Below are 24,474 nucleotides of genomic sequence, written 5' to 3'. Positions count from 1 at the left end.
CTATCAATAATTACTTTAAATGTCAATGGACTAAATGCCCAAATCAAAAGACACAGAGTGGCAGACTGAATTAAAAAAACGAGCCTACAATACCTGCCTACAAGAGACCCACTTTAGGGCAAAGAACACACAGAGATTGAAAGTGAGGGGATGGAAATCGATATTTCATGCAAACAGAAATGACAAGAAAAGTGGGAGTCACAACACTCATATCAGACAAAATAGACTTTAAAACAAAGTCCATAAAGAAGGATAAAGACAGACACTATATAATGGTAAAAGGATCAACACAAGAAGAGGATTTTACACTCATCAACATATATTCACCTAATATAGGAGCACCCAAATACACAAAACAAATACTAACAGACATAAAGGGAGAAACTGACAGGAATACAATAATAGTAGGAGACTTTAACACCCCACTCGTATCAATGGACAGATCTTCTAGACAGAAAATCAGTAAGGCAACAGAGATCCTAAATGATACAATAGAACAGTTAGACTTAATTGATATTTTCAGGACATTACATCCAAAAAAAACCCATAATACACATTCTTTTCAAGTGCACATGAAACGTTCTCTAGGATTGACAACATACTAGGGCACAAAACAAGCCTCAACAAATTTCAGAGTATAGACGTTATCTCAAGGATCTTTCTGACCACAATGGCATGAAAGTAGAAATCAACCACAGAAAAAGAAATGAGGAAAAAAATGAATACATGAAGACTAGACAACATGCTACTAAAAAACCAAGAGGTCAATGATGAAATCAAAGAGGAAATTAAAAAATACCTTGAAACAAATGACAATGAAAACACAACCATGCAAAATCTATGGGATGCAGCAAAACCAGTTCTTAGAGGGAAGTTCATAGTGATACAGGCCTTACTCAAAAAACAAGAAAAATCTCAAGTAAACAACCTAACCAACCACTTAAAAGAATTACAAAAAGAAGAACAAATAAAAGAATTACAAAAAGTAATTCATGAAGTAATTCATGAATTACATGAAGTCAGCAGAAGGAAGGAATTAATAAAAATCAGGGAGGAAATAAAGATTTAAAAAACAATAGAAAAAAAATCAATAAAACAAAGAGCTTGTTCTTTTAAAGGGTAAACAAGATTGACAAGCCTCTGGTGAGACTCACCAAGAAGAAAAGAGAGAGAACCCAAATAAACAAAATAAGAAATGAAAAAAGAGACATGACAACTGATACTGCACGAATACAAAAAACCATAAGGGAATACTATGAACAATTATATGCCAACAAATTGACCACCTAAAAGAAATGGACAAGTTTCTAGAAACATAGAACCCACCAAAACTCAATCAAGAAGAAACAGACAATTTGAAAAACCAATCACTAGAGGTGAAATACAGTCTGTAATTTAAAAAACTCCCTACAAACAAAAGTCCAGGACCAGATGGCTTCACAGGTGAATTCTACCAAACATAAAAAGAAGAACTTATACTGATCCTTCTCAAACTCTTCCAAAAACTGAAGAGTAGGGAACACTCTCAAAGACATTCTATGAAGCTGCCATCATCCTGCTACCAAAACTGGACAAAGACACCACCAAAAAAGAAAATTTCAGGCCAATATCTTTGATGAATACAGAGGTAGAAATTCTCAACAAAGTGTTAGCAAACTGAATCCAACAACACATAAAAAAGATCATACACCACGACCAAGTGAGATTCATCCCAAGTTCCCATGGTTCAACATACACAAGTCAATCAGTGTGATACACCACATCAACAAAAGGCAAGACAAAAACCACACGACCATCTCAATAGATGCAGAAAAAGCATTTAACAAAATTCGACATCCATTCACGTTAAAACCCCTTTCCAAAGTGGGTACAGAGGGAACATATCTCAACATAATAAAAGCTATTTATGACAAACCCACAGGCAATATAATACTCAATGGTGAAAAGCTGAAAGGCTTCCTGCTAAAATCTGGAACTAGACAAGGATGCCCACTCACACCATTTCTATTCACCATCGTATTGAAAGGCCTAACCACAGCAATCAGACAAAAAGAAATAAAAGGTATCCAAATTGGAAGGGAAGAGGTAAAATTGTCATTATATGCAGATAACATGATCCTATATATAGAAAACCCTAAATACACCCCACAAAAACTACTAGAACTGATAAACGAATTCAGCAAGGTAGCAGGATACAAGATTAACATACAGAAATCAGCTGCATTTCTTTACACTAACAATGAAATATCAGAAAGAAAATGTAAAAAACCAATACCTTTCAAAATCACAGTCCCCAAAATAAAATACTTTGGAATAAACCTGACCAAGGAGGTGAAACACTTATATGCTAAGAACTATAAAACATTAAGAAAGATAACTGAAGATGACTCAAAGATATGGAAAGAAATCCCATGCTCTTGGATTGAAAGAATTAGTATTGTTAAAATGGCCAGGGGTTTCCCTGGTGGAGCAGTGGTTGAGAATCTGCCTGCCAATGCAGGGGACACGGGTTCGAGCCCTGGGCTGGGAAGATCCCACATGCCACGGAGCAACTAGGCCCGTGAGCCACAACTACTGAGCCTGCGCGTCTGGAGCCTGTGCTCTGCAACAAGAGAGGCCGCGATAGTGAGAGGCCCGCGCACCGCGATGAAGAGTGGCCCCCACTTGCCACAACTAGAGAAAGCCCTCGCACAGAAATGAAGACCCAACACAGCCATAAATAAAAAAAAAAAAAAAAAAAAAAAAATGGCCATACTACTGAAAGCAATCTACATATTTAATGCAATCCCTATCAAATGACCCATGACATCTTTCACAGAACTAGAACAAATAATCGCAAAATTTATATGGAACCACAAAAGATCCAGAATTGCCAAAGCAATCCTGAGGAAAAAGAACAAAGCAGGAGGCATAACCTTCTCAGACTTCAGACATACTACAGAAATGAAATCAGCATGGTATTGGCACAAAAACAGACAAATGGATCAATGGAACGGAATACATAGCCCAGAAATAAATACACACAACTACCGTCAATTAATCTTCGACAAAAAAGTAAAAAATATATAATGTGAAAAAGTCTCTTTAGCAAGTGGTGTCAGAAAAGTTGGACAGCCACATGTACATTGATGAAGTTGAAACACACCCTACACAAAATAACCTCAAAACGGCTTAAAGACTTAAACATAAGACACGACACCATAAAACTCCTAGAAGAGATCCCAGGCAAAACATTCTCTGACATAAATCGTACCCATGTTTTCTTATTAGGTCACTCTTCGAAGGCAATGGAAATAAAAACAAAAATAAACAAATGGGACCCTGTCAAACTTATAAGCTTTTGCACAGCAAAGGAAACCCTAAACAAAACGAAAAAACAACCCATGGAATGGCAGAAAATATTTGCAAATGATGCGACGGACAAGGGCTTAATTTCCAAAATATATAAACAGCTCATACAACTCAACAACAAAAAAACAAACAACCCAATCAAAAAATGGGCATTAGACATAAATAGACATTTCTCTAAAGAATACATACGGATGGCCAATAGGCACATGGAAAGATGCTCAACATCATTCATTATTAGAGAAATGCAAATCAAAACTAAAATAAGGTACCACCTCACACAGGTCAGAATAGCCATCATTAAAAACTATAAAATAACAAATGCTGGAGAGGATGTGGAGAAAAGGGAACCCTCCTACACCACTGGTGGGAATGTAAGTTGGTGCGGCTGCTATGGAAAACAGTATGAAGGTTCCTCAGAAAACTAAAAATAGAATTACCATATAAGCCAGCAATCCCACTCCTGGACATATATCCAGACAAGACTGTAATCCAAAAAGATACATGTACCCCTATGTTCATAGCAGCACTATTCACAATAGCCAGGACATGGAAACAGTCTTAATGTCCATCAACTGATGAATGGATAAAGATGTGGTACATATATACAATGGAATGGTACTCAGCCATATAAAAGAACAATGGTATTTGCAGCAACAAGAGATTATCATACTAAGTGAAGAAAGTCTGAAAGACAAATACCACATGATGTCACTTATATGTGGAGTCTAAAATATGACACAAATGAACCTATGTACGAAACAGAAACAGACTCACTCATAGAGAACAGACTTATTTCCAAGGGGGAAGAGGGTGGGGGAGGGATGGAGTGGGAGATTGGGGTGAGCAGATGTAAGCTATCATATATGGAATGGATAAACAACAAGGTCCTACTGTATAGCCCAGAGAAGTATATATTCAGTATCCTATGATAAACCATAATGGAAAATAATATATAAAAACGAATGTATATATATGTACAGCTGAATCACTTTGCTGTATAGCAGAAATTAACACAACATTGTAAATAAACTATTATCCTTCAATTAAAAAAAAGAAAAAACGTCAATACAATTCACCCTATCACTGGTCTAAAAACAAAACAGAAAACATCTTAGTTTAAGAGGCAGTCAGCAAAATTCAATATCCGTTCATGATAAAAACTCTCAGAACCAGAAATAAAAGGGAATTTCCTCAACACAAGTGAGCTAGGATTGGCAAATTTTTTCTGTAAAAGGCTAGAGAGTTAATATTTTAGGCTTTCTGGGACTTTCTTCCAGACTGTCTCTGTCACAACTCTTCAACTCTGTGGTTTTAAGTGCAAAAGCAACCACAGACAATGGGTAAACAAATGGTGGGGCTATGTTCCAATAAAACTATTTACAAAACAGGTGGCCAACGAGATTTGGCCCACAGGCTATAGTTTGCCAACTCCAACAACAGCCCTCCCAGTTTCTCACACCTATTAAACTCCCAAAAAAGCTAGCAAACATCACACTTAGGGTGAAAGACTGAATTTCTCCAGCTAATATCACTCACTGTACACAAGGCCAAGAGTTCAAAACTCTATAGGGGTCCATACTTAGGGAGATTCCTACACTTTTGTGAGTTTTTACCTCCAGGAGCCCTACCAGAACTTCTCATGGTGACTACGTACTTCTAGCAGGGGCAAGGGAAAAGCAGATATTTGAAAATACTGATCTTCTTAACAAGACCTGCATGCAAATGATTTTGGCAGAGCCTAATCGAAGTAGGTTTTACCAGGGCCTAACCAATGTGGAGGCACGGAAATACCCAACTTCCAGCCCCCTCTAACCTTCCTGTCCTACCTAAGGAGTGAAAAAAAACTGAGAAGCACTGGTGAAGTTCACAGTTGAGGTACATGCTCACTTAAAGACTGCCAGCTAATCACACGACTACAGAACACTTCTACCCAACCCCCAGCCTCATCACCATATCATTAAAGACCTATTTATCAAATTTGCTTTTCCCAGTATATCACACACATTAGGCTTTTGACAGAAAATTACAAGGCATACAAAAGGGATTAAAAAACAGTTTGAAGAGTCAGAGCAAGCATCAGAACACGACTCTGATATGGCAGGGATGTTGAGATTGTGAGGCTGGGAACTTAAAATCAGTACAATAAATATGATAACACCTCTAATGGAAAAAACAGACAACGTGCAAGAACAGATGGGTCATGTAAGCAGAGAGTTGGAAATTCTAAGAAAGAATCAAAAAGAAATGTTAGAAATCAAAAGCAGGCATCTTATCCATTTAATTAACCATCTTAGGTAGGATATATCTTCATGTTTTCAGCTCAATCACCCAACATACTTTCTTTCCAGGATCCAATGATATCACATTTTAGTTACCTTCTTTCACTCACTCTTATTACATAACAGACAATGAAGTATTTTAAAAGCACAATTTTGTTATGCAGATGTGCCCACTAGTGACAACTGTAACAAATACTTTCTCATCAAAGGCCAAAACCCTAGAAGGCAGGAATCCCTGGTATTAATTGTGTACCTGTGTCCTGTTAAGTCTGTGACAGTGCATAGGCTTTATTATTTTCATAATAAATCCTAGAATTCTATCAAAAGCTGGTATAGGTACTTATCTTTATAATCTGGTGGAAAATTGGAACCCATCAAGCTGCCTGAGGTAAAAGAGACATTTCCAACAGAAAGAACGGGAATGAAAGCCAAAAAAGGGTGTAACGCTCCATCACTTTGGTTGAGAACGGTCTTTTCTCATCGTTTCTACTTTGGCAAGTTAATATAAAAGGTATAACTTCCTTCAGATTTAATTTATACTTTCTACCAAGGTCAAGCCACTAGTGCATATTATAATAGACTTCTTTGGTATTCTACCTCACAGCAAGTGTAATTACTTAGAGATATACTGAATTTAGATTTCCAAGTCAAGTCAGCAAGATGGGAGACCCTCAGGGGAAATACTATCTCTGGATTTCCTAAATACCCACAGTTCCTTTAAGTTTCATGATCACTAAGGTACGAGTGGGAAGCCCTTGCTTGTTGATTGGGGGTGGGGAGGGGGTGTGGACGGGAGGCACTGAGTTTACCTGGGCGTACTGTTCCAAAACTGTGGCTGCGTCGCCGTGCTTCCTCTGCTCAGCTAGCTTTCCTGCAAAGACAATAAGCATCTGAGCACAGTCGGCTTACTAAGAACGGTATTCCCAAAACTCAAGTTGACACGGTTTCTGGTGGTACTATTTAAATCAAAATGGTCTCCTACAAATTGGAGATTGAGCTCTACAGAGCATACATTCAAAGTGAACTGCTTTAAAATAGCATTTTCCAGAGTGTTCCCCAAGACTGTTCAAAGGATCATAAAAGGCAGGACCAAGACACCATTCTCAGGTCAATTACGTTTGTGAAGCACTGGGTAAGATAGAGATAAGCGTTCTTTTGCTGAAATGCTTCATTAATATGTCTTTATTGTGTATCAAACTATATACTTTGTGAATTTCTATGAGAGAGACAGGCAGGAATACCATGGGGTCCTATCTTAAATGGCAGTTACAATCAAAATTCAGCATGGGATGTGAAAATCACATATAGTCAAAATCAGTCATGAAAAATGTGCGTTTGTAAACGCACACATATGGGAAACTGACCTAGCATCTCTCACTAATCCATTTTTTCCTCTAATAGGAAGAGGCTGCTGTTTCTTTGGTTGAGCACTAGGTGGGGGTAGTTGGCTTATGTCAGTGGTCTTGCAGTATCTTCAGATCTGAGACTCATTCTCAAACCAGTTGAGATAATTACACTATGAGAGGCACACAGAACCCAGAGTTAACTAAGGGGCTGGCAGAGTCACGTCTCCCATTTCATGCTAACTCCAGGGCATATTATCACTGACAAAACCAGGAAGAGTCACCTCCACTGTTTAAATAGCTATCTTTTCTTTCTTTTGGTGACTTGTGTAAACTGCCTAAGTTAAATGTACACATGAAGTGACTCCACCTTGTAACATTTCTCAAAAATCTTTGACCACTGTCTTCTCCACCTTTTTCTGCTAAGCATCTGGGAGAACTAGGTGCACTCCATTATAAGGCATGACAAACAGCAAGCTAAGAGTTGAAAAGAATGTAAGAGAAGATAACAGACACCAAGAACAGAACTAGAAACTTTAAACTACAAATAACAAGTTTCTAGAGCAGAAGTATCAACAGAGCCAGAATGAAGAGTTAATAAGACTCAAATAAGGACTTCTTGATACTTGTAAAAAGAGTTCAGCTTGGAAATTGAAAGGGCTTATAGAAGAGTCCACAGATCTAATAACCAGAAAATGCCAAAAAAAGAAAAGTGATAATCTCACACATTTTTATAATCCCAAAGGAAAAAAAAAACAATGTGAAATTACTAAAGAGAATATGTATCTACATTTAACAGGATATAGTTTGGATTTTTTTTCAGGACTGCTTTTTATGGGGAGATCATAACAATATTTACAAGACTCTTGAAAAGGTAGGGGGAAAATATACCAGCCACTCACTCACTTCAAGCACGGCTGAGAGGGCCAGAGCCCCACCCGTCTCTTCTCCCAGGCACTCTGGGAATGCCACTCCACTCTGAGAAATCAGACTGTGGAATAACCTCACCTCCGGTTCAGGCAATCCCTAGATCCTGATACAGCTAAACTGCCTTTGCTTTCACACTGCTTATACATTTGGCTTCATTTCTGAACATTGCTATTATGGTTTCCAATGATCTACTGTCTATATTTGAACGGTCCCACCCCAAAATTCATCTGTACATTCTCGCAGGGCACATTGCTACCCAGCTACACTGTACTAGGTGTACCTGTCAAATGTGAGTTTGGTGAATGAGGTAGAGAAAAGTGTTAGCTAGGTCATTTCCAACTTTGAGTGTGCTCTCACGATTCCAGCTTTTCCCCTTCCCGAGGACTGGAATACAGATGTGGAGAAAATCCACCTTCAACTCTCTGCCTAAGAGATGGCAGATCCACACCACGGGAGGACTTGTCAGTGCCATGAGAGAAACAAGTAAACTGCTTTCTTTATTGTGCCACTGTATTTGGGGAACTCTCGTAGCAGTTCAGCTTTTACTCCACCTAATAAGCCATTCTAAATTAACCTTCACCCGTGCACATGACAGTGCACCAAGGTGTGCTGCCGCCTGACACGTGTCTGCAAAACTGCCAAACAAAACCACAGAGACAAAAGGCCATTAGAGAAGTTATCTGGGAGAACCTAATGGCGTGTTTACCTGCCAGAGTTCTGCCCAGGCCAGCCAGCTGGTCTTTGGTCAAGTGAAGCTGGGCTGCCACACAGAGAGCTTGCTGCCAACTGCCACAAGCCAGAAAGGCATTGAGAGCTTTCTCGTGGGCACCACAGCGGGCAAACACGAGCCCTGCTGGCTCACAGAGGTGCTCCTGCAGTAGGTGTTCCCCGTAAGCAATGCTGATGTCCTAGGACAGGAAGAGACAAAGGGGTGGTGAGGAGAGGTGATAACTGTTTTTAAAATCTCCAAGGTAGGCTGCCTTGGTCATTATACTTGAAACTCCCTGGAATGACTTAGAAAACTCCTGTGGATGACCAGTGAATTCAATCTTTCTTCCATTCAAAACCTTACTGAGGATGTGCCATGTATTCATCCAACAAAAATTACGGAGTACTATTCAGGGCAGTGGGAGTAACACAGCAAAGCAAAAAATAAAGCCAAACAAAGCAAAAACAAACAAACACAAAAACAGTAACAAGAACCACTCCCAAGTTCCTGCTCTTGTGGTGAAAGAGTATGGACTTACAAACACACTATGGTCGACAGCATAATGGCAGATACTGGTAAAGGGACAGAGCGATGGGAGTGCTATTTCAGAGGGCTGTGAGGAGAAGAAGCCATGTGAAGAGTTATGGGACAGTATTCCACGCCAAGAGCACAGAAAGCACCATGGCCATCGGGCAGGAATGGGTATGGAACGCACAGGAAAGAATAACAAGAAGGCTGGTATGACTGAAGCACAGAGAGCACAGGAGAGGAACAGATAAGGCAAATGAGAGCAAAGAGGCAGGCTTTGGCCAAATTCTCTATTCCCCAGGCTCAGTATTAGGCAGGGAAACAGAGGGACATAACACGGGGTCCCTGCCCTTAAGGAAACCCACAGCCTGGTGGGGCAACAAATCAGTAAATAGCAGATTGATAAATGCCATCCCCAAGGTAAGATCAAGGTGCTCTGGGAGCTCAGTGTTTGGCACCTCAGCCAGGAACGGCTTTCTGGCAGAGGAGACCCGAGAGTTTAGAAGGACAGGAGGGCTAAAGGAAGGGGAGGTAGAGGGCTGGCAGAGGCAGATGATGCTAAAGAAGCAGGCAGGGGCCAGATCACAGAAGACGTGTGCAATTAGTGGACAAACTGAAAATGGTGGTGATGATGGCACGGGCTCCATATCCCAGGTCGACCCCCTCACGTCCCAGGGCCTCAGGCAAGGTGGTTCCTCATTCGAAAGTTGTGCACAACACCTAACAGGTTGTTGTAAGAATTATAATACGTTTAGCGGATAAGCAAAGTATCTGCATATGAGAAAAGCTAAACAGATGTTTGTTCAAACAAACAAACCAAACTTTATGCAGAAATATATGGGAAAGATCAGCACTATTCAGGACGATCGTGAGGTTGGGCTGGAGGAGGGGCAGGATGGAAGCTGCCATGGTATTCCCGAGGAGGATCCAGAGACAACGCCTGGGTTTCCGGCCTGGGCAAGTTCTTCAGAACAGGAACAGGTCAGGGCCTTTCTCCCAGATAAGAAGTTCAAGATGAGGCTAATTAGTCTGAAGATAATAAACCTTGAAACCAAGGACAGTGTCAGGGACTCAGGAGCCTCATCCTTTTCCAACTAAAGCACAAAGCAAAATCAGGAGAGCCTCATTTCACATGCTACACACCTTGTACTGCTGCGAGTTTGGTGGATATAACTTCAGAGCTTCGTTATACAAGTTTTTATCTTTTATTAAGTTTAAGCATTCTGGGAAGTACTCCGGTCCTACAGGAATAAGAATCATACACACACAAGCTTGAGACTTGGGAAGCATAATGGATTTCATTTCTACCAATGGTCCCTACATAAAATCAACAAGGGACCTTTTTAAGACCTGCATAATTAGAGTATCTAGAGAACGGGAATGCAGGAGTGTGAGCTTTATTGAGCACCACTGCAGATTCTGAGGTATGAGAAGCACCAATTGGAACCAGAGTTCTACTTAAAAGGAATCTTACACTACCCCTGATGAATGACCATCCAGCCCAGTGTTTGCTCAGCCTCCTTAGTAAGAATCACCTGGGGAGCTTATTAACCATACACACGCCTGAGTCCCGTCCCAGCCCAGCTGAACCAGATCCTCCAAGGAAGCCAGAAGCTGAATGCTTAACAAGCACCCCAGGTGACTCTTCCTTGTCCCCGTCTCAGCCCTTAGGAAAGAGTCATAACTGCTGAAGCCTGAGGCTCCAGTACTGGTCAGGGATGGGGTGAAGCAGAACACCCGGCATCGTGCCGCTTCGACTCCATATCACTGCCAATCAAAACTGTGTCAGGGCACCGCCAGTAGGCATGGCCACTCAACTCAGACAAGCTGGGTTTCCTTCAGGTGTCTGCAAACACCACGAGAAGAGTGAATCATCAACCAATTTTGATTTTAAGACACTGAAGTGAATTTCGAGGATGATCACTACTGACTCAAAAGCATCTGCTCTATCTTCTGAGCTATGGAGCTCCTCCCGTTCATTCAAAGACATTTGCTTTACCCTCAGCTTTTCAAAACACATGATAAAAATAAGGTGCGCGTACGTAATTGTTAACATTTTCAGATGTGGAAATTGAAATCAGTCTGTCTAACATTTGATTACAATTTATACCCTCCCCAGTTCCAAAGAATATTTTAAGTAGAAATAAACATACTAACCCTCACACTTACCACATTTGCTGAGGTGGCCAATGGCTTTTTCATACCGTTTCAAATATTTGTCTATAGTGAACCGCTGATAATTCGTTTCCATTTTCTTAAGTGTATTTAGAAATGGAAGGTATTCTTTGGGATCCTAAAAATTAAAAAAAAATTTTTTTAAAGGATAATTTTATTGCTTGTGATTATATTACTTATAAAAATAAACATATAATAATTATAGCCATGAAACAAAAGCTACATCATTTTTAAAATATGTAGTGTATTAATATATCAATTACATATAAAACCAAACTACATAAAACCACTTTTGGTAAAAATCCCTTAACATATGGGCATATTCTCCAGGTTCCCAACTTCCACTGGAAAAAGAAGCTACATGATAGAACTGGACTGGAATATGAATCATTTATTATATTTCCTTTATAAGAGAAGAAGTTGTTCACACTTATGCCTATAAGCTTAAAAATAACCCAATAATTTTATTTCGATTGCTCAACCTAGCAATCAAAACACTTTGGTAAGCCCAGAACAGCGACAGAGAATGAGCTTGGAAGCATGGGCCCTGGAGACTCACAGATCTGCCTCGAGGCCTGTCCTCACAGCCTTAACATCAGACCAAACACTGCACCGTCAGGAGCACTGTTTCACACCACCACGTTCGCATGAACAAAAATGAGAAATATATCTAAGTAGGAACTCCACATACCTTCTGTGACTTCTCAGCTACCATGAGGACCAAATCAAAGTCATAGGTCCCAAGAGAATGATCATATAACTTATTAACATCTACAAGAAGCAGCAAATACTTCAGGGCCTCTTCAGCACTCACAGCATCAGGAGCAGGTGCAGCACTTCCTGTCAGTGTGTAAGAAAACAAAACAGAACAAAACCATTTGGGGAAAAAACCCACACACCTAGCAACATAACTAAAAAGACAAAGTAATATGTTTTCCTGGCGGAACTGGACACCAGATGAATATATTCTTTTGACTCTTTTGTACAAGCTTTACAGGGCAGCATTCAAAGAAATGGACCCAGGTCTTAATATGGAGACCAAAAAGCCACACGCTAAATCAGTGATGTAACCCTGGTCCTGGTCTGTGTGATCTCCAGAAGACCGAAGACCCGATGTCAGTTGAGGCCCCGATACACACACACTCAACATGTCTCTACCTTGAAGCTCGTGTACCTTCTGCAGCACAATTTCCAGTTCTGGGGTTGTTTTTTTCACATGAGAGGTGAGTATTGATAGGCAGTACCTGAAGTAATAAGTGAAGTACACCAGTATAAGAAAGATGAACAAGCTGAAGAAAAACAACTACACACTTCTGTTACTCAAAAGATGCCAACTAACGACGGCACACGTACTTGTGAGGATCTACGTTCTCCATGGCTGCTCTCATAGCATCGCAGATAAGGTCTACCTTTTTCCCATCAGGATCGCTGGACAGCTGGACAGTGCTGGTAACTGGTGGAGGGTACATGGTTTTTGTAACATCTTCTTCCCTAAGAACAAGTGTGTATTACGAGGTCACTAACTGAACACATGTCCCAGCTATCAAACTACTAACATATATGTTGGAGTGCTGATGAGATAGTAAATAAAAAATGGCTTCTGGAAGACAGTTTAATTCTAAAAATATTCACATATGGTGAAGAATGGAAAAACTTGCTGAGAAATGGAAACATGTCCACAGAAGACTTGTACGTTAATGTTTACAGATGTTACATTCATATAGCCCCAAACTGGGTACAGTCCAGGTGTCCACCCACAGGAGAATGAAGAAATAAACTGCAGTATATTTACACTATGGCATACTACTCAGCAATAAAAAAGAATAAACTAGTGATACATGCAAAAACATGGATGAATCTCAAGATAGTATACTATATGATTCATTTATATAAAGTTCTTGAACAGGCAAAACTGATCTACAGTGAAAACCTCAAAAAAGCAGTTGCCAAGAGGGTGGGGACAAAGAATAAATGAGAAGGGATTTGGGGGAACTTTCTGAGATGAAGGAAATGTTCTCTATCTTGATAGGGGTCAAGATTACATGGAAGTATACATTTGTCAAAACTCAGTGAATGGTAGACTTATAATCTGTGCATTTCGTTATATATAAATTTGACATGCAGGGGGACCCTGTACACAAAGAATATGCTCTAGTTAATGTTATGCAAGGTGACGTACTGACAGGTAAAGTGGACCAATGCCTATAATTACCTCGAAATTTGTCTAAAGTAAAGATGAATGGTGGGGACTTCCTTGGTGGCGCAGTGGTTAAGAATCCGCCTGCCAATGCAGGGGATGCGGGTTTGAGCCCTGGTCTGGGAAGATCCCACATGCCGCGGAGCAACTAAGCCCGTGTACCACAACTTCTGAGCCTGCGCTCTAGAGCCCGTGAGCCACAACTACTGAGCCTGTGCTCTAGAGCCCGTGAGCCACAACTACTGAGCCCACATGCCGCAACTACTGAAGCCCGCACGCCTAGAGCCTGTGCTCTGCAACAAAAGAAGCCACTGCAATGAGAAGCCTGCGCACCACAGCGAAGAGCAGCCCCCGCTCGCTGCAACTAGAGAAAGCCCACTCATAGCAACGAAGACCCAATGCAGCCAAAAATAAATTAATTTAAAAAAAAGTGCATTAGGAAAAAAAAAAAGAATGGTGGATGGACAGATGGTAAATAGTGATAAAGCAAATACAGGAAAATATGAACTGTAGAATCTAGGTGGTGGTACAGGATGCTCACTGGACAATTTTCTCAACTTTTCTGTATGTTTAAAATTTTTCATTAAAAAGTTAGAAAAAAGTCATTGCAGAAAAAGACACCATTTATTTCAATTAATAGTTTTTTATGTACACCTAAAATTAAAGTCAAATAATAATTCTAATTGACATCTTTTAAAGTCTTAGTTTTAAAAAGGGAAAATACTGAAAATCCAGCACATGTGGCATCTAAGAGTTAGAGATTAAAAAAAATATATTGAAAAGTAATTTTTCTCCTCTATTTACCTGTCCGATTTCCTTAACCAGAAGAGAGAAAATTATGCATATGATACTCATGAATTATTCAAAATACTTACTTCAATTCTGTGAAAAACAAATTAATATGATTTACAGAATCTATCTGTCTTATGAAGGTTTCCACATTTTCAAGAAACACCTACCCAAGAAAAGAATAAAAAAAGGATAAAACATTTTAGTTCAGATCATATTAGTTCAAACCTAAGGTAAGCTATGATAAACATCAGATTTAGAATGTTACCTTAGGGTTATGATCATGAATCAGATTGAGATTAATTCTCAGTTTTCTCATGCATTCAAATGCTTCTTTAAACATTAGTCTGTGAAGAGACAGAAAAGGGACAGAGAGGGCATTTCACAAAAACTAAGCTCCCTGGACTCAGCATATTTTCATAATGATATAAACCAGTTAAAATTAAGACTATAGCCCAACTACTACTGGATTTCTACTCTGAAATCACAGAATGAAAAAAATCAGGTACCAGGTTCATTTACCTTCCTAAAAGGTGTGATTTAGTCACCATGGCCGGTTGAGGACTACATCACACATATGCACACAAGAAAATCATTATGGAACTTAGAGCTACTTTCTTTTTTAACAAAATGTTAGTAAACATCTTTCCAATATAAAGTTTCCCCTAAATTCAGAGATTCAAACAATGGATCATTTCCTTCACAACAGTGGCTCAGGCATTTTTGGGTCATAGGCCTTTTTATAAGTCTGCTGAAAGCCTTGGGCCTTCTGCCCAGACAAATACACATAGACACAGGATGGTGCAAAAATTCCCTGGGTTCACAGGCCATCTAAAGCCTGTATCGTTCCCCTTAGGCTAGGAAGCCCTGTTTCGTACAATGAGCCTCATGATTCCTTCTGCTAGGAATGTCTATTATACCATACAATATAAGAATCAAAGTGTGAGAAAAAGAGAGCCTCTGAGAATCTGATGGAAGATATATGTAATGAAAGATTGAAAGACCTTTAAGTTTTAAAAATCTTAATGGAATACTTGCTATCTTCACACATAAGTCATAACAATAAGCTAACTAATCATATATATGGTACTTACTTGTCCAACCACTTCCGAATTTGAGCTAAAACCAGGGCTCGATGATGAACAACTTCTAAGTTTCCCCTTGGCATCTTAAAATAAATAAATCAAATCAATAACATTTTTAACTAAGTAGAAAAAAATTAAATACCCAGGATATACCACTTTACCTAACTCTTCTTAGAGAACTAACACAGCACTGTAAAATGAGCATACTTTTGGCAAAATTTAGTTGTGCTCAAAATTTATTTTGACTTTTAAGAGAAGTTTCTCTCTTAGCCTTACTGGGCAGAGCCTGTCTTAACACTCCTTTGTATAAAGCTAACAGAGAACTTAGCAAGGAAAGGCTTATAATAAATTAATACAAATGATAAGACAGCTTAAAATATAATCCACAAGAATTCTGTTGGTATTTACTGTCAAATGACTATCAGAAACATAGCCTGAAAACTCAGCTTACCTGTAATATAAGCTTTGTGTCCTGGGGCACAACAGTGACAATGCGTGAACCCCTCTCCACCTTCCGCAGAGATTCCCCATTAGACACATGGCTGCTGCTCAGACCTGCCTGTAATGCTAAAGACACCATAGGCTAAGCCTTAAGAATCACTGTCAGGACAAGCCACTCTCCATTAACTGCAGCTGAAACTGCATGTTATCCAAAGTAGAAGGAAGCAATTAACAACTAAGCTGCACTGCTCTCTCACTCAGCCTCAAGACCATTAGCCCCTCTGATAAACAATCTTATCCCAGAATTTTGTGCTCTCTCACAGAGCCCTCATGCACATGCCCATACACAACTTCTCAGCTGATATGGAAAACACAGGGAGGATTGGGCACCTTCTCTCTTAGTGTACTGATAAAGCAACGATCGTATCAGTGAAAGATGCCCTGTTTCCAAGTTATCAATAGAAGCAAAGAAAATAAGTGGGCTTTTTTTTTCATAAGAAAATTGTATGCATGTGCACACATACACACTGGGTGGGGGGGCATGGAACACAGAAAAAAATGCGGCCGATTTCCTACGAACCATGAGATGGAGTCCTTCAGATATATAATGGAGGGTTGCCACAGTGAGAGAAGGAAGATTACAAAGAAGATTGAGCATATTGCCAGTTTGGTACCTACATGGTAATTCAAAGTAAAATATTAGTTATATTAAAAAATTTCCTGAAAATTGTTTGTTTACCTTAGGATGTGCTGCTTAAGGAAGGACCCCCCTCTCTTTGCTAACTGGTGTGGAGTGATTCAACTGAGATATCATGTTGAGATTAGGGGCTAAGTAAATGAACTTGAAAAGTTTTCTCCAGTCTAGGACTCCATGATAAAAAGCCAAAGTATGCAACAATCTTAAGTCATCAAGATTTCAAAGGACAAATGATATTAGAACAGGGACTATTTTCTATTTTATACACTGAAAACTTACTTTTCAATGACGCATCTCTAAGGCAAAAACACTGGCAAGTATGGGAATGAGTCGTCAACAATAAAAACTCATCATATACTGCAAATGATGTGATATTTGAAGCAACCTACAAAAGGTCAGGGAGGCAAAGGGGAGAGTTAGCTGTATTACTTGGAGCCAAGACTGAAAAAGATCCAGTGTCAGAACAAGCCTTGATACCTCAGTGTCATTGATGAAAAAGCGACATCTATCAGTCAGACCAAGGACACATTCCTGCGAAGAAATAAAATATGAAATTACAAACAATTCTAACCAAACTAGTTAAACCAAACTTTTCTATTACATGGTTCCACTGCCCTATGATTTCACATCTAGGTCCTTGTAATGGGGACTGAAGATGCCTAAGATGTGGCTGGTCCAGTGCAAGGTGTGCTATGACGCCATCCAGTGCATCAGCAAGCCCTGCCATTTCTATCTCCTACGCATGTCTCAAACGTATCACCTTTTGGCCCCTCACTGCCTCCACTCACAGCCACTTCCACTCTCCTCCCTTTCAACCTGCTCTCTACTGGGCAGCCAGAATAACCTTTCAAACCATGAAGCCCATCACACTACTCCCTGATTAAAATCATCAATTTCCAATCTATGTTAAATGAGCAAAGCCACACTCTTTCCCATGGCCTATCACTAAGGTCTAGCCATTGCTTCCATTAGGTTCCTTGAATAAGCTGAGCTCTTCTAAGCTCACAGTATGGATAGTTCCTCCTCCCTGGAAGACTCTCCCTTTCTCAGAGATAGAGCTTTCTTTTTCTTCACATCTCAGCACATACACCACCACCTCCTAGAGGCTTTCCCAGACCACCAAAAGTTGGTCTCCCCATCCTCACAGCTACCATCCTCTAACTAGCCTCAAACACTTCTCTATTCTCTACCATTACACCCTGCTCATTTACTTCATTCTCCTATCAGAAGGGACAGCCATACCCGTATTGATAGATTAAAAATTCCAGAAGGGCAGGAATTAGTCAGCTGTTTGGTTTTGTAACCACTGTATCCTACCACCTGCCACAATTATAGGCATTCTAATATTTGATGAATGATAACCTAACTGAATACTAGTTTTAAGATTACATTTCTGTTGTCCCCAAGTTACTTATAAAACTAACTTTGAATGTTTTGTACAAATGGGGATAAAAGTCTGCCAATTGCATTTTTCTATTTTTGAATTTATACTTCCAAGGAAAGGAATCAACTAACTACTACATGCAATCTCTTAATCCCATTTCAGAGATTTAGAGGCTGAGGCTCAGGAAACTTCTCATTGTTGAGAGTGAGTAACTTCTCATTGTTGCCTTGAGATTCAGTGGACACTCAGGTCCACCTCCAAAGCACACACTCTTTCTACTTAATGCTATCAGTTCCTGGGTCACTGCTCTAAGTGGTAAGTTTTTCTGCCTTGTGTTTACTTACCTCTCCTCCAACCATGGCCAGTTCGGTCTGTGTGCACGGATAAGGAAATCGAACAGGAAATCCACCAGGGTTCTTCCATGGTTCAACAGCCAGAGAGGGTGATTCTGCAGGATTGGCAGATGAGGTTTACTAAGAGCTTATCTGCTCTTTGTAAAAAAAAACCTGTTACATTAACACTTGCTAAAATACTTAACATGCAATTCAAATCACTTTCCAAATGTGTTTTGGAAACTCAGTAAAGTACTCCAGTTCATTACAAGAGAAAATACAGGGAGAACACACCTGCTAATTCCACTCTATAGATGAGGGTTTTTCAGGGTAGTTAAAAGACCTAATAATCACCGCAACACTGATAAGATACAAGTATATGTGCTCAAGAATTAAATATCTACGTAAGTCATAAACATGCTTTCCTAACATTTTGATACTCACCCCAAAGGTACTTAAGTATCTGACCACCAGCCAACTGCAGTGCTACTGACTTGGTCTTGGAGTTGCAACACAGACTGATTATGACTCCATCCACTGTCACAGATGAACTGACAAGAGTAAAAAAAAAAGGAAGTGAAGAAGGCGTGAACAGACTTTTTCTCAAAAGTAGTGACATTTCATTGATTTTGCAAAACAGAAAAAGAAGCAATTTTCCTTTGGTGCTGCGCTGCCTATTTCAATATAACATAAACATAATAAATGCACACACATATGTATATATACACTAATAGATAAACTATTGCAAGTGCAAGCCCAGGTAAAGCAATTACCTGTCACATGACATTATTTTCCACAATGTCAATAAGTAGGTGTCTACATTGTGAAGTCATCACTCCTATTCTGGCAGCAACTTTATATAACTTATTGCAACTTATTTCAATTTACTGCATTAAATAAAGCAGTGAATCTGTAGGAAAGTGAGCACACTTAATACCTATACTGCTATTATATTCATTCATAGAAATCTGTGGGTCTCCCTTAATGGGAAAAGGGGAATCTGTTATTGCCATTATATTTTTTCCTGAGTCAATGAACCAAGAGTAGACATGTCTTAAAGGAAGTAGAAGAGGTACGATAAAAGCAAATGGTGCCAATGCTAACATTTATTCAAAGAGTTTTAAACAAACCTACAAAAAACCCCAAAATGCCACAAATTCGGGGAGGATAAGTTATCTGAGAAGTTAAGGGAAGAGACTCTGGGACTGGATCCTGGCTCCACCTGCGTTATCTCAGGCAAGTTACTTAAAGTGCTCTGTGCCTCAGCTGTCTCAGCTGTAAAATGAGGGTGCCAACAGTACATACTTCAGAGAGGTGTTGTGAGAAATAAGTGAGTTAATATAGGAAAAGCACTTAAAAGAGTACCTTTTACAAAGCACAAGCTATAGTAAATGTAAGCTATAAGCTGATTGGGGGACTATATATTCGTCAAAGACATTAACATTTTGCATGAACAAAGTAGTCTTTTTTGAGAAACAAAAGTCAAAGCAGCAGAAATATATTTTAAATGACTTCTCACTTCCTTTACAGCAAATGAGATGACGGCATTTACCTTTTACAAGATAATGATAAAAAATTTCAAATTTGAAGTAGTAGAAACATGCATAATTTAGGCATTTCTAATGTAAATTGCTCTGTTTTCCAAAGGAAGCCCCTGTTAAGTCTGCATGCAGCTAGAACATATTCTGCATCCAGACGTATTCACAAAACCTTTTAAAATATGAAGCATTATTGGGACTTCCCTGGTGGGCCAGCAGTTAAGACTCCGTGCTCCCAATGCAGGGAGCCCGGGTTCGATCCCTGGTTGGGGAACTAGATCCCGCATGCCACAACTAAAAAAGATCCTGCGTGCCGCAACTAAGACCTGGCGCAGCCAAAATAAATCATAAATAAATAAATATTTTTTAAAAAATATGAAGCATTATCATTCAAAGATTAGAAGTTAATGACTGCATTTGGAATATGCTTCATGTATACAATAAAGAAAGGTTCCTAATTTTGCAACAACGGTTTTCAGAATTTAAAGCTAACCAGCAGAACTTTAATTACATGTGAATCTGGGGATTACTATCAATGTACGCCTAAGGTGCCGAGTTTTGACACTGGAAACCTGAGGACTTCTCGGAGCTGTCCACACAACGCTATGCGGTGCACAATAGGGCTTGCGATACGGAAAACAACTTTCATTAATGAAACCTGTTACGTGACAAAGATGCAGTCAGGAATCAAAATGAAACTCAGGGCCAGGGAGCTATGAAATTTTAGCAAAGAAAAACAGAAGAGGCTTTCTAGTAATAAATGCAATCAAGTGCCAAACAAAATGTATAGGAGGCCAGAAGAAGTATTCTGAAGTCACTAAATCAAAATGAAGTGCATATATATAGATCTCATAATCGATTTTAATAACTAACAAGGGTAATTAGAGTGGCTAATTCTCATAGGCTAATAATTACTCTGATGGAATATAAGCTACATGAAAATTTTTAACACACCTTAAAAATGTTTTCCCTCATCTATTGGCATTTGTGCTATTTTTCACCACTTCTTGATGTATTTTAGTCTATATTTTGACATGACTAAAAACTAGACTTAACCCTCTTGCTAAGTATGTCTAAAAAGGAAGCCACTGCCCCTCAACGCTGCTCAGTGGAAGTAAAAAAAAAAAAAAGTCCCATGCTCATAAAAGAAGCCTAATTCTATCTGCTTATTAACACGTGGAATACAGCGAATTGCTGGCATACCTGATATTGAGCTGCCCCTGCTCGTCGTCCGTCTCAGAAGGGGCCACAGTCAGATGGTGAATGACGGACTGTGGGCTGGACTGACTGTAGCTCACAGCCAGGAAAACGTCTTCCTGAACCCAGGTGAGAAGGCTGAGCTTCAGCGGGTTTACTTCTTCATCTTCACTGTTCTCAAACTGAATTCTGTTTTAAACATCGAAGAATTTTCAAAACATGAATAAAACTTTAACATCACCGAGATTTTCCTGAATGAAGAATGAACCACTTTATATATAGTCAACTACTAATTATTTGGAGGGACAAAACCTGAGGTAATGCCCAATACTAGAAAATCCAAAAATAATGTTTGGCTGGCTTAAGAATACGTTTTTCTAGTATTTAAAATTAAGTATCTTATACTCTGAGATCTTTAGATTTGAAGAGAACATTTCAAGAAACTGACTACACAAGAAAAACTGACTGCCCCAGACCCTACACTAATAAACCCCAGCAGTCTTCCACTGTTACCATTTACCAGCATTCAAACCAGGCTCCAGCAGATATTTAGGTCTCAGTTGAATGGATCCTTTCCTAAGCATCTCATATCAAAATGACTAATTAGTTTGGGAGATGACTTCTTTGCCGCTAATGCCTTCCTCCTGTAGCATTTAGACACTGGAGGAGGGCCTGTTTTTACTACTTCAGGCAGGAACTCACAATGGCTCCTTCCTGCCTTTCAGCTCAAGCAGCAGATCCTCAGCACCCACTGAAGAAGCCGAGTCACTAGTCTGACCTTCCTACTCAACCAGCTCTCCCTGGACTCAGTCTCGTCACTGCATTCAGCCCCACGCAGGAGCATTCCTGCCTCGGGGTCTCACTGACACTCTTCTGCCCACCACACCCAACATTCTCAATCCTTCTTTGGCAATCCTAAACCTATCTCTTTTTCAAGGTTCAAGGTAAGTTATTTATGCCCTTCATGAAATCTTCTCTAAATGACTTACAGCTATCCTTCTCACAATTTTTTAAAAAATGAAACTATATTCTCAATTGCCTCATGCTTTCTAGTTTGCCTTAAATCTGCCCTCTAAACTTTCAAGTCTGTGAAATGAAATAATCCATGTACATGCTCTTTGAAGAACTACTCTGCATTATATAGACAGCTCCCAAATCATACACAGGTAGGAAATATATTCATTTATTAAATATATTGCATATATTGGCATTTAAGAAACATATTATTTGTTATATTCAGTTATTTGCTCATTAGTCCCATTAATTTAGAAATAAATGCTCCCAGGAGGCAAAGTACGGCGTTAGTTAAGAACATGGGCTTATTAAATAGAAGAGAATCAAATTCTGGGTTCTCACAGAAATGGACTTATAATTAATAATTTGGCTTCTGGGTCATTTTACAATGCCTATAGTGCACCTGGGGTATTCAATTATATCCAACTGTTTGTAGTACTGTTTCAACAGGAAAATGTATTCTGATTTCCAACTTGAGAGCCTCAAAACACAGCAACCAAAAGTTCCGCATTGTAGGATGAGACAAACTAGAGACTGCATTAGGTCAGCCGCACATTAACAATGTACGTATCCTCATTTGGGTAAGCAAATGCACTCTGCTCTACCATCTGCATCTCCATCTTTCCCATGGGATTTTCCCTGTTGAAAATCCCCCCACGGATGTTGGGAGAATGGGTTCTAAGTCAGCCTAAGACTTATGCTCCATTGCCACCCATCAGCATATATGATATTCAGATATATAGGTAACTGACTTCTCCAACCAGGCTGAAAAACCAGGGCCCAGGTGTTGTATCTACTTCTTGTTCCACCGAGCAACAGGCACAGGATAAGATAATAACAGCTGGCTGAATTGAGGACTAAATGCTGGCTGCCTCCGTGCCCAGAGGTCCAAGGCAACTAAGAACAACCTACGTGTATCTCTTGTCCAGATGAGGTGTTCTAAGAGAAACGTTAAATCCATTTCCACCCACGGCTCCCAGCTTCACTGTAGAGTCTATGCTTGGACTATCACCTAGGGAAAAAAAAATGCAAATACTATCATAGTAAACTACAAACATTTTTCCTGATACTAAGGACATGGGGTTCTGCATTTAATGGGTTCTAGAAGGTAATCCGCTTTACAAATAAAGCAATCTAGAAAATAACCACATCTCAACCTCTTTCTTAAATTAAATTTCTGCCTACCTTTCAGGCTGAGAATTCAAAACTTATTTGAAAACAAGGCTACCACTGCCATGTGACAGTATAACTTACGATACAACCATAGAATTCACAAATTTCAGGTTCTTCAAGTACATCAGGAAAGCAACTAGAAACTGACAGCAATGGGACTGTGGAAGGACAACTAGATTAGACACTAAAACACCTAAGCAGAGGTCCTTGTCCTTTCTTGCTCAAGCAGACTGCAAACCCTCTGGCATGCTGTTCCCTCATCTATAAAACAGAAAAACTCCACCTCTGACACAGCTCCTAGGAAAGCTGTGAGATCAACTGAAAATATGTGCAATGGCAATGTTAAGGACGTAATGAGATACTACGTTCTTTCTAGGGTTGAGAATTATTCTTAAATAACTAACCCTTCAAATTCAATAAAGCAAAAAGAATTGTTCTTATTAGCCAGAGTAGGATTGAACCCCTCCCACAAACACACAAAAAACCCTGCAAGTCAATTAAACATCACAGTAAGAATGATATTAATTATAACCTTCAAAAATTTTGGAAGCCCTAGAGCTAACGCAACACCAAACTATAATTTGCTTTTGTGTAGGAGATTTGATTCAGAACATCCTGATAACAGTTTTTGAACATACCACATTTATAAACAGAAATCTGGTTACTGGCATCTAGGACAGCGAGGTCATTGCTCTTTTTAGGGTGTGCTGAGAACATGATTTGATTTACAGGGTGTGGGAGCAGCAGTCGGTAGGTGCACATGGGAGGTGGAACCACACTCTGCCGGAAGACTGTCACCAATACCCTGTCTGCATGCGAGAGAGAAAGAGGATGAGACACATGGATGTTCAATTTGTAAAACAAGGCATCTGAACAGCACAGTACCACTAATAATGGTGGTAGAAAATATACAGCGATTCTTAAAAGTAATTGTTGGTGTTTTTATCATGAATAAGCTTAAATACAGTGTAGAGGAGGAAAGTAAGTGTCAGAGCTCTGTCTATATCTGGCTATTGTCACCTCCAGGCCTATAGCAGTCCATCTCGGGGCTTGGAGTTTCAGGTGCCAGGGACTAGGGCAAGCAGGCCAAAAGGTCAGAGTTCTAGCTTTAAACCTGGGCCTGCAACCAAGCCAGAATAAACCAAAATCCTTAAAGCACTTCCCTGTGCATGGATCTGGTAATAAGGCATATGTGCTTAAGTCCTCTATATAGAACATATGATTGTAAAATCAGTATTATGATCACTACATAGAACATAAATTAGTACATCAACTCATGTTACAATCTTAGAAGCAAGTTTTCCTTTAGGTC

At 39.5% G+C, this 24,474-nt stretch overlaps 1 protein-coding gene and 1 long non-coding RNA gene across 2 annotated transcripts in view; one reads left to right on the top strand and one right to left on the bottom strand.

The window, feature by feature from the left end:
* The window catches only part of ELP1 (elongator acetyltransferase complex subunit 1), a 65,966-nt gene that overhangs the window by 21,093 nt on the left and 20,399 nt on the right, over positions 1–24,474 (bottom strand). Inside the window, exons 12-29 of the mRNA XM_059925250.1 lie at positions 23,801–23,971; positions 22,902–23,001; positions 20,982–21,164; positions 18,685–18,791; positions 18,253–18,356; positions 17,002–17,055; positions 16,804–16,909; positions 15,838–15,953; positions 15,396–15,469; positions 14,570–14,648; positions 14,388–14,467; positions 12,669–12,806; positions 12,474–12,559; positions 12,007–12,155; positions 11,310–11,433; positions 10,284–10,381; positions 8,610–8,811; positions 6,440–6,501 (exon numbers count right to left, since the gene is read on the bottom strand). Of these exons, the coding sequence (XP_059781233.1) occupies positions 6,440–6,501; positions 8,610–8,811; positions 10,284–10,381; positions 11,310–11,433; positions 12,007–12,155; positions 12,474–12,559; positions 12,669–12,806; positions 14,388–14,467; positions 14,570–14,648; positions 15,396–15,469; positions 15,838–15,953; positions 16,804–16,909; positions 17,002–17,055; positions 18,253–18,356; positions 18,685–18,791; positions 20,982–21,164; positions 22,902–23,001; positions 23,801–23,971 (2,033 nt within the window). The remainder of the gene's footprint in view (positions 1–6,439; positions 6,502–8,609; positions 8,812–10,283; positions 10,382–11,309; positions 11,434–12,006; positions 12,156–12,473; positions 12,560–12,668; positions 12,807–14,387; positions 14,468–14,569; positions 14,649–15,395; positions 15,470–15,837; positions 15,954–16,803; positions 16,910–17,001; positions 17,056–18,252; positions 18,357–18,684; positions 18,792–20,981; positions 21,165–22,901; positions 23,002–23,800; positions 23,972–24,474) is intronic.
* LOC132367248 (uncharacterized) overlaps positions 1–24,474 on the top strand; it is a 64,971-nt gene that overhangs the window by 37,699 nt on the left and 2,798 nt on the right. The window contains exon 5 of the long non-coding RNA XR_009503743.1: positions 21,701–21,919. This is a non-coding gene — a long non-coding RNA (uncharacterized LOC132367248). The remainder of the gene's footprint in view (positions 1–21,700; positions 21,920–24,474) is intronic.

Source organism: Balaenoptera ricei, chromosome 6, assembly GCF_028023285.1.
Source record: "Balaenoptera ricei isolate mBalRic1 chromosome 6, mBalRic1.hap2, whole genome shotgun sequence".
In the NCBI taxonomy this organism is placed as follows: domain Eukaryota; kingdom Metazoa; phylum Chordata; class Mammalia; order Artiodactyla; family Balaenopteridae; genus Balaenoptera; species Balaenoptera ricei.
This window is presented reverse-complemented; position numbering and strand designations above follow the sequence as displayed.